The sequence below is a fragment of the Carlito syrichta genome, unplaced genomic scaffold (genome assembly GCF_000164805.1).
Source record: "Carlito syrichta isolate Samal-C Ts95f unplaced genomic scaffold, Tarsius_syrichta-2.0.1 Scaffold303588, whole genome shotgun sequence".
Lineage (NCBI taxonomy): Eukaryota > Metazoa > Chordata > Mammalia > Primates > Tarsiidae > Carlito > Carlito syrichta.
Window position 1 is genome coordinate 1 of NW_007247684.1, and position 9,714 is coordinate 9,714.

Here is a 9,714-nt window from a genome sequence, read left to right on the forward strand (position 1 = left end):
TTCAACCATAAGAACCTTAGAAAAGGAAGGAAATACTCTCATGGAAATCGGAACTGGCATCCAATTCCTGTACAAAACCCGAAACCCACAGGACTTAAGAGAGAAGATAGACAAATGGGACCTTATTAAACTGACAAGCTTCTGCAAAGCCAAAGAAACCATCAAGAGAGCAGGGAGACAGCCTACAGACTGGGAAAAAGTATTTGCCAACTCTAGGTCTGACAAAGGCTTAACATCCTGGATCTACAAGGAACTGAAGCGTACTGAAAAGAAGAAAACAAACAACCCCATTATAAAATGGGCAAAAGACATGAACAGACACTTCACAAAAGAAGACATTCGAGCAGCCAACAAACACATGAAGAAATGCTCAACCTCACTAATCATCAGGGAGATGCAAATCAAAACCACACTGAGATACCACCTAACTCCAGTCAGAATGGCAATTATCAACAACTCAAAAAATAACAGCTGCTGGAGAGGGTGTGGTGAAAAGGGAACACTTCTACACTGTTGGTGGGAGTGTAAACTAGTGCAACCTCTGTGGAAAGCAGTGTGGCGATTCCTAAAAGCTCTAAAAATTGACCTTCCATATGACCCTGCAATCCCCCTACTGGGAATATACCCTGAAGAACACAAATCACTCTATAAAAAAGATACCTGCACACGTATGTTTATCGCAGCATTGTTCACAATAGCAAGAACCTGGAAACAACCATGCTGCCCATCAAAAGAGGACCGGATTAAAAAAATGTGGTACATATACACGATGGAATACTACGCAGCCATAAAAAAGAACAATATCATGAATTTCGCTGCAACCTGGATGGAACTAGAGTCTATAATACTGAGTGACCTCTCACAAAAACAAAAATCCGAATATCACATGTTCTCACTCATATAATGGACCTTGAACATCCAATGCAATACTATGAGAAAATGACGGATGGTACTGGGAAACTATGGGGGGAGGGGGATGGGATTAACAGTAGCAAATATCTGTCAGGGGATGGGAAAACACTTCTTATCTACAGGGTGCCTGAATGAAACGTCATTGTACACCTAACCCTTAACTGTACCCCACAAAACCATAATAAAAAATACTGATTAATGAAAAAATAAATAAATAAATAAGTTACTAAAGGCATACCCCAATGACACCAATTCCTTCACCACTGCTACTCCGTAGGTAGATCTGTTCCTTGGTTTTCAAATTCAGAAGGATCAGATGATTCCCAGCTATGTACATCACAGTATTGCTGTCCAGAAGATGTAGGTTGGCCCGCTTTCTGGAGTCATAACCAAAAGAATGTCTGAGGGAAAGTTGCTAAGGAAAAGAAGTGAAAAACAGTAACCATTCTAGGGATTGGAAAAGTAGTGAAATAAATGTATTTTAAAAAATCCATACTCTTGGACAAAGATTTGGGGTTGAAGTAGTTGAAGTTTACCCTGAAATGCATGATTTTTCTATGTATTACTAAGAATTTTATTTTTAAATTAGGTGAACATCCTCACACTCTGATTTAGTTAGTATTTCAAGTTTCCTAAGGAAATCCTGAAAACACTGCTTTTATAATAATAAATGAGGTTAAGCCTTCCTTTTGGGTACCAGAAAGAGCAAAGTTGTTATGTAAATAATTTCGTTTTTCTCTCTCCCACTAAAACCAAACCATATTGTATAACATGGGAGAAAGTCCGTATCTTCATCATGTTTGAATTCACAATGCCTGCTAAGTTTGTTGACTGACCATAGTAAAAACATTATACAGGCTTGTTCCTTGATGTTGAAAAACAAGATGCTTAAAATTCTAGCATGTTTGTGAAATTCTAACACACTATTTGATAACAAAACAAGATGCTTAAAATTCTAACATGTTTGTGAATTCTAACACACTATTTGATAACAAGTCTACTGTAATAAATTAACATAAATATAATTGAAATTTAATTCATATAAACAAATTATGAAAATTGGCTAAATAATATGCAGTATGTAAATATGTATGTAATCAGTAGACTAACATTTCTTTTCTGAGCTTATTAGTACATGTATGGGAATATAGGCAAGTGTGCATGTGTATTATAAACTGTATTAATTCAAAATGGAGATAAAAATTGAGTTATATAAACATCTTTTAACTGTATACTGCTAGCATTTTCAAGTTCAAATTTATATTCCCAAAATATGAAGGTAATAAGTTAAATGAAATCAATCTATGAAAAAAATTAGAGTTGACAAAAGAAGTATATCACATGGTATATGTTAAATAGGTTTTTTTACAATAATTTGTTGCTGAACATCAAAGTAAAAGGATCACAAAGAATTTTTTTCTTTCTTGAGCACCGTTTAAAATTAAATACTGATTTCAGAATATTCCACTTATCTATAAGTAAATAAACATTTTTAGAGAAAGAAATTTAATACTTTTAACAAGAAAAAAGTGAAAAATGTAAAACAGAAGAGAATATTTAAATTAATGCAATTTGGACTGTGAAATATAAACAAATCATAATGAACTATATGTAACCTATCTAATTACCTAATAGTTTAATTGAGAGAGAGAAAGCATTTCAGAATATTTGATCTGCTCAAGAAAAAGGAATTTTATAAATGTAATAAAGACATAAATATCTAAAATTGAATCTTATATAGAAATGTGAGTGAATATGTGATCCAAAGATCTGAATGAGCCTATCCAGGTCTCATGGAGGAAGCTGCTTACCCTCTTTTTTCTTTTGTTCAAACCACAGCTCTCACCTTCCCTCTTCCTTTCCTTTCTCTCTTCCCAGATGCCAATACAACACTTCTAAAGGCTAAAAACATGTTGGTAACTATGAGAGTAGAAGTGGGTTACCATCTCTTGACTGACTTGGATAAAAATTAGGAAACAGAGATATTACAATTTACTTAATATTACCATCTTTAATTTCAGCAGGAAAAACTCCCTCTTACATGCTGTTGCCCTGATCAAAGGCCTTTTCAAGCACAGAATAGGTAAGATTGCAGCTTCCCAAATTCTTCCCCTCTAAATAACAACCTACTTGAGGGCAGAGACTGCTTTTCCCCATCTGTATTTCTCAGATTGCCTAGTACCGTGTCTTGAGCCTACTGGATGTTCAATAAATGTTTGTTGAATTATTTAGTTAGTTAATCTATGCATAACTAAGGTCTGATCCTTTCCTTTTAACCCAGAGGACAGCTGCAGTCCCTTAGTAACGTTTTGAAAATGTTAAAATGTGTTTTGATGCACCTTCAGCTCCCTTTTGCTTATCTCACTCTTTCCTCTGGCTTGCTTCCTCTTAATTCTGTCAGAGACCCTGAGTCTTCAATGTTTGTTCGTAGCTATGTAGGACAACTACTTTAACAACTGTTCAGTCAGGCTCGGTGGCTCAGCCTCTAATCCCGCGCTTTGGGAGGCTGAGGTGAGTAGACTGCCTGAGCCCGTGGGTTCGAGACCCACCTGGGCAACTTGACGAGACCTCACCTCTATAACAAATTTTAAAAAAATCAGCCGGGCGTGGTAGCGCACGCCTGTAGTTCCAGCTACTTGGAAGGCTGAGGTGGAAGGATCACCAGAGCCCAGCAGGTCGAGGCTGCAGTGACTGGGAGCGGCCACTGCCCTCCAGTCTGGGTGACAGAGTAAGACTCCAACTCAAAAAAACCCAAAAAACCCAAAAACAAACAAACAAACAAACAAACAACTGTTCAAACACTGTGTAAAGTTCTGTTTAATGTCTTTTATAAATGATGCCATAGTTTAGGTGATACTTTATGAATGGCACATTTCTTGCTAAAATAAATTGATTTAGAAGATGTAAATTTACAAACTGAAGTAGAATCAATATTATTATTAAAGGGTTAATTAAAAGAGTACTTAGAGAATACATGACAGCTAACTTCTTCTTTGAATTTCTCACAAGATATAGAGATCATATTTGTTTCATCTCCAGAGAACAGAACTAAGTCCAATAGGGGTCAGCCCAGAGAGGCAGATTTTGATTCAAGTCCTCAAAAACCTCTTTAATAATATAAGCTGTCCAAAAATGGAATAAGCTATTTTTGATTTCCTTAATGTTGAAAGTGTTTAAGAAAAGCTATAGTTTATACATCCAGTCATCCAGCATGAGTAGAGAGAATTCATATATAGGAATATAAGCCAGGGTTCTTCTGACTCTGCTATTATCTAGGCATGTTTTTCTAATACAGAGACCCTCCCATCTTGGAGCAATGAGTGCCCGGTTTGGGGGGTTTAGAGAAGGCATTGTGTGCAAAACCACCTGGGAAGCTTTTTTAGACATATCTATGCCTAAGCCCCTCTCCACACAGAAACAGCACAGTAGGTCCAAGAAAGTACCAAACCATTGTGTATTTCAGGAAAAGATTCCAGGTGACTTTGATATACCACCCCACCATATTTGAAAAAAAAAAAAAGGCTAAAAGAAAGAAAACAACTTAACTTTTGTTAGAAACCTGTCCCGGCTGGATTTGGTGGCTCAGCCTGTAATTCCAGCGCTTTAGGAGGCCGAAGTGAGTGAATTGCCTGAGCCCGCGGGTTTGAGACCCACCTGGGCAACTTGGTGAGACCTCCTCTCTACAATAAATCAAAAAAATTAGCTGGGCGTGATAGTGCGCACCTGTAGTTCCGGCTACTTGGAAGACTGAGGTGGAAGGATCACCTGAGCCCAGCAGGTTGATGCTAGGGTGGCCAAGAGCATGCCACTGTACTCCCGCCTGGGTGATGGAATGAGACTCCAACTCAAAAAAACAAAAAACATACAACCAAGTAATTTCAAAAAGTGGTTGGTGCTATGAAGAGAAGCAGAACAGGGTCACAGAGGGCGGTAGATGTGATGGACCAAAGGATGACATTTTTTTAAAGATGGAGTCTCACTCTGTCACCCAGGCTGGAGTGCAGTAGCATGGTCACGGCCACCGCAGTCTCGACCTGCAGGGCTCAGGTGATCCTTCCGCCACAGCCTTCCAAGTATCTGGAACCACAGGCATGTGCCACCATGCCCAGCTAATTTTTTGATTTATTGTAGAGGTGAGGTCTCATCACGTTGCTCAGGCTAGTCTCAAATCCCTGAGCTCAGGCAATCCTGAGATTATAGGGATTGTAGGCATTTGCCACTGCACCTGGCTTAAGGATGACATTTGACTTGAGACCTGAGTGATGATGATGAGTAATCAAAGATCATTCAGGTAGAGGGAACTCCAAGTGCATAGACCCTAAGGTGGGAGCAAGATTGGGAGGCTTGAGGAACTTAAAGATCAGTGTTATTACAGCCTACCATAAATGTTCAGTGACTGGTGGGGGCAGATCCCACAGTTAAGGAGAAGGAGCATTCCCAAATTCCATGACTTGACCAAACTTTAGTCAGGCTTCTGAACCTTCTCCTAGGCCCATCTGTGCATTTTCTTGTAAAATCCAGTTTTAGCAAAAACCTCTATTCAGTCAGAACTGCCATCCTTGATATTTGATAATCCTCAATATCTGATCAGGTTCCTTATCCTTCATCATCCCCCAGGAGATATCTGATTACCCTGGTCTGTCTTCATCAAGAATCCTGTTAGGTCATTTTAGTCAGAATCCCTCTTATCTCTGACGTTTTCTCTTAGTAATTTTCTACTCACTGACGCCTGTCCTGCTCATTAGTTATAATCTCCCTTTTGCCAATGCTGTATTCTGAATTGAACCCAATCTCTCTCTCTCTGTTACAGTGGTTCCTTCTATGAGATGGTACTGAAGAAAGTCTTCCTTGTGATTTAACAAGTGTCACTGAATAATTTCTTTACCACCACCCTATCTTCCCATGGCCCAGATTCCTTCTTCCCTGTCTCCCACTTTATTTATTCATTTTATTTTATTTTTTGCTTGTTGAGTTGAGGTCTCAATGGTGATCTTCTGGGCTTAGGCAATCCTTCTGCCCCAGCCTCCTGGTAGCTGTGACTACAGGTGCATGTCACCAAGCTGATAAGGAAGACCCCCAGTTCAAATTCTTTGTTAGTCTACAGAATGACAGGCATCCAGCTCAGGAGAGATCCTACACGTAGTCTGTAGGAATTTCTGATAGGCACAATGGGTATTGGTTAGTTACGATTAGAAGAATAATTTGTAACCTTCACAATGTTGATGTAATCATGAATTAATAGAACTTCTGATTTTTAACAATATAAATCCAGCTTCCTGCTAAACCCGAAGGTAATCATCAATAACATAGTCTTAGGCCTGATTTACTTGCATTAAGCCAACACCTATTTAAATGTTCACTGATTTTGTTTTCAAAAATTCAGTTTTTTTCTTACAATGGTAGAGAAGCGAATCTGCTCTTTCCCATGTACGCTGTATAACCCGCTAAAAAGTTACTAAACTCTAGAAAGCATTCTTTTGTTTTTAGTAACAAAGGCATGAAGCTCTGATGGTACAGAAATGTAAAGGCAATGAAAGTCAGAGTAATGAAATGCAGACGTCATGGCAACGTTCTGAAATGTTGTAGCTTGGTGCTAATCTATTGCAAACCTTAACCCTTGTGCTTATAAATATGGATGTAAAGTCCAAGCAGCCGAGCCGACTTAAGCAAGAGGTTAAATTCTGACTCCTTGAATTCTGAATTCAGAAATAAACTCCTTTCTTCCCAGTTCTCTGCCTCTTGACTCTTACAGACAGTGGAGAGAAAGCAGCCGAGGGTTACTCGGACCATTTCAAAGCCCGGCTAATTTTTTGTAGAGATGAGGTCTTGCTATGTTTCCTAGGCTGGTCTCAAACTCCTGGGCTCAAGTGATCCTCGCGCCTCGGTCTCCCAAAGTGCTGGGATTACTGAAATGAGCCACCGCGCCTGGCCTCCTACTTTATTTTTATCCAACCCCCTGCGTTGTCTATTCCCAGAGCTTGCCCTATTTCCTCACCAGTTCAGCTCTGTCCACATCTCCCTACCTCCAAGCTCCTCAGTCTCAGAGGAAAAACCCCATTTCTTGGACCCTCTCCTTCAGTTCCCATTTCCCCCTAGGTTTTTTTTGTTTTTTGTTTTTGAGTTGGAGTCTCACTCTGTCGCCCAGACTGGAGTGCAGTGGCCGCTCCCGGCCACCGCAGCCTCGACCCGCTGGGCTCCGGCGATCCCTCCGCCTCAGCCTTCCGAGTAGCCGGAATTACAGGCACGCGCTACCACGCCCGGCTAATTTTTGGATTTATTGTAGAGATGAGGTCTCGCTGCCCAGGCGGGTCTCGAACCCGCGGGCTCAGGCAATCCACTCACCTCAGCCTCCCAAAGGCGCGGGATTACAGGCTGAGCCACCGAGCCCGGCTCCCCCTAGGTTTTACTCACACGTTAAGTTTTTCATGCTCACTCCCTAATCTTGGACATTTCAGCACTCCTTTCTTAAACTTCTCAACCCAACTTGAAACATTTCTGACACTATCCTTCAAGTTCCCGTTCTCCCAGGCCCTGCCCCTCAAGCTCCGCCCCTCTCATCTCCCACCGCCGTAGCCTTTGCCTTCCAACTTCCCCTAACTTCATTCCTCCGCCCCTCTAAATCCCTTTTCCACTCCAGTCTCCAAACCTCAAAGCCCCTTCCCTCGAACCCCGCCTCTTAATTTCCTCCCTCTCGGGACACAGCGCCGACCCGGGCTCTCTAACGGCTCCGCCCACCGATCAGTCCCGCCTTCCACTTTCCAAGCCTGTTTGGCCTTGCCCTCTCTCAGGCCAGCCCCTGACGTCCCTCCCGCCCCGGCCCGAAGCCGTCGTGCGTACCAATCCATGAGGCTGAAGTAGTCCCGCGTGAGGTCAGGAGGCTGCAGCGCACGGCACCACGGGCAGAAGAACCCGTCACCCCGCGCAGGGACCCCCCGGCTGCCGCAGTTCCAACACCCGGGCGGAGCGCTTCCCGCCTGCGACGCAGCATCGCTGCTTAGTGGTCTCCTTCCGGGAAGCCCTGCCAGCCACACTCCCCACACCCGAAGCAAAGCTCCGGCTCTCCCGCTCCACATCTGGCCAGGGGCCTATCTCGCCGCGGTCACTCCGGGGGATCAGCTGAGAGAGTGGCCGACCAGACCAATGCTACTGATTGGCTGGAGAGCTGGGGGGGCGGGACCTCCCGGAGGAAACGTGGATTAGGAGTTCCGCTCTGCTTTCTCAACTACACCTCCCGGCAAGCACTGAGGCTACGCCGGCGGCCACATCTGCTGCTTGTCATTGGTCGGCGGCGGGGGAGGGCGTCCTGATTGGCTGAGGGTGGAGTTTGTATCTGCAGGTTTAGCGCCACTCCGCTGGCCGCGGCTGCGGAGAGTGTGCGGCTCCAGGTGGGCGCACGCGGTGAGTCATAGTGGGGAACTTCTCTTGGGTGTTTGATAGTACGAATCCCATCCTCAGCGTCTTATGCGAGCGGACTGTCCCGAGTTTCACTTTGTCTGTTTATTTTTGAGCTGGAGGGGGAGTGTGTGGGCGACTCTCTTCCTAATTTGTAGATGATCTTCGAGGTGAAGTTAACTTCCCGTGTTACTTACAAGCTGAAACAGGCCTGGAAATACTGGCTAAGAAGGAACAGTTGTGCTCTTTGATATCAGAGCGAAGTTACTTAGTAAAGAGTTCTATAAATGTTAGTAATCATTAGCATTCCTTAGATTCAAATCTCTAAAATACTTAGAGAGAACCCCAGTCTTAGCTATTAAGGCGCTGAAGGAACTGGAAACGCACTGACCTGTGTAGGAGGATGTCCTGCAAGTGTCCATAAGTAAGTGTGGGATGGGGTGGTGAGGAGTGGGTAGGAGGGCACCAGTCCTCCTTGGAACTCATTTTCTCTGGTTGAAAAAAAGGTTGTTGCATTTGTAAGGCCTCTTGAATTTTTAAAAAAACTTACTTTTGAGGTGAAATATACATATATAATTTACTATCTTTACCATTTTTAAGTGTACAGTTCAGTGGTAATAAATAAATGTATATTCCTTTTTCCCCTTTATGTCCTCCCCCCCTCCCTGTTCTCTGATAACCACCAGTCTACTGTCTAGCTACATGAGATCTTTTTTCTTAAGCTTCCACATGTGAATAAGAACGTGCAATAATTGGCTTTCTGTGCTTGTCTAATGTCACTGAACGTAAGGGCCTCTATTTCCATCCAAGATGCTGCAGATGACAGGATTTCATTCTGCTTTGTGGCTGAGCAATGTTCTGTTGTGTGTATATATCTCAACTTTTAAAATCTATTCATCTGTTGAAGGGCACTTAGATTGATTCCACATTTTGGCTATTGTGACTAGTGCTGCAATAAACATGGGAGAGCAGATATCTCTTTGATACACCGATTTCCCTTCTTTTGGATATATACCCAGTAGTGGAATTGCTGAATTGTATGGTAGTTCTATTTTTAGTTTTTTGAGGAACCTCCATACTGTTCTCCAAAGTGACTGTACTAATTTACATTCCCACTGATAGTGTAGAAGAGTTTCCGCTTTCTCCACATCCTTGCAGCATCTGTCATTGCCATTTTAACTGGGGTGAGATGAAATTGCATTGTGGTTTTATTTGCATTTCTCTAATTAGTGATGTTGAACAGTTTTTCATATACTTGTTATGACTACTTTTTTTTTTGAGTTGGAGTCTCACTCCATTGCCCTCAGCCTTCCAAGTAGCTGGAACTACAGGCGCATGCTACCATGCCTGGCTAATTTTTGATTTATTGTAGAGACAGGTCTCACCAAGTTGCCTGGGCTGGTCTTGAAC

General features: G+C 42.4%; 2 protein-coding genes across 3 annotated transcripts in view; one reads left to right on the forward strand and one right to left on the reverse strand.

Annotated features, from left to right (window-relative positions):
• Positions 1-1,150: 1,150 nt before the first annotated feature.
• On the reverse strand, positions 1,151-7,995 carry LOC110595703 (iron-sulfur cluster co-chaperone protein HscB, mitochondrial-like; the record flags this gene model as incomplete). Its single annotated transcript, XM_021712672.1, has 3 exons — positions 7,750-7,995; positions 4,641-4,650; positions 1,151-1,327 (listed from the first exon to the last, which is right to left on the reverse strand). Coding segments are annotated over exons 1-3 (423 nt in total), but the record flags the coding sequence as incomplete, so codon positions are not given.
• Positions 7,996-8,213: 218 nt separating this feature from the next.
• Positions 8,214-9,714, forward strand: part of CHEK2 (checkpoint kinase 2) — a 48,505-nt gene continuing 47,004 nt past the window's right edge. For both annotated transcript variants that reach the window (XM_008058690.2, XM_008058691.2), the window contains exon 1: positions 8,214-8,310. The gene's annotated coding sequence lies outside the window, so the exon portion shown is untranslated. The remainder of the gene's footprint in view (positions 8,311-9,714) is intronic.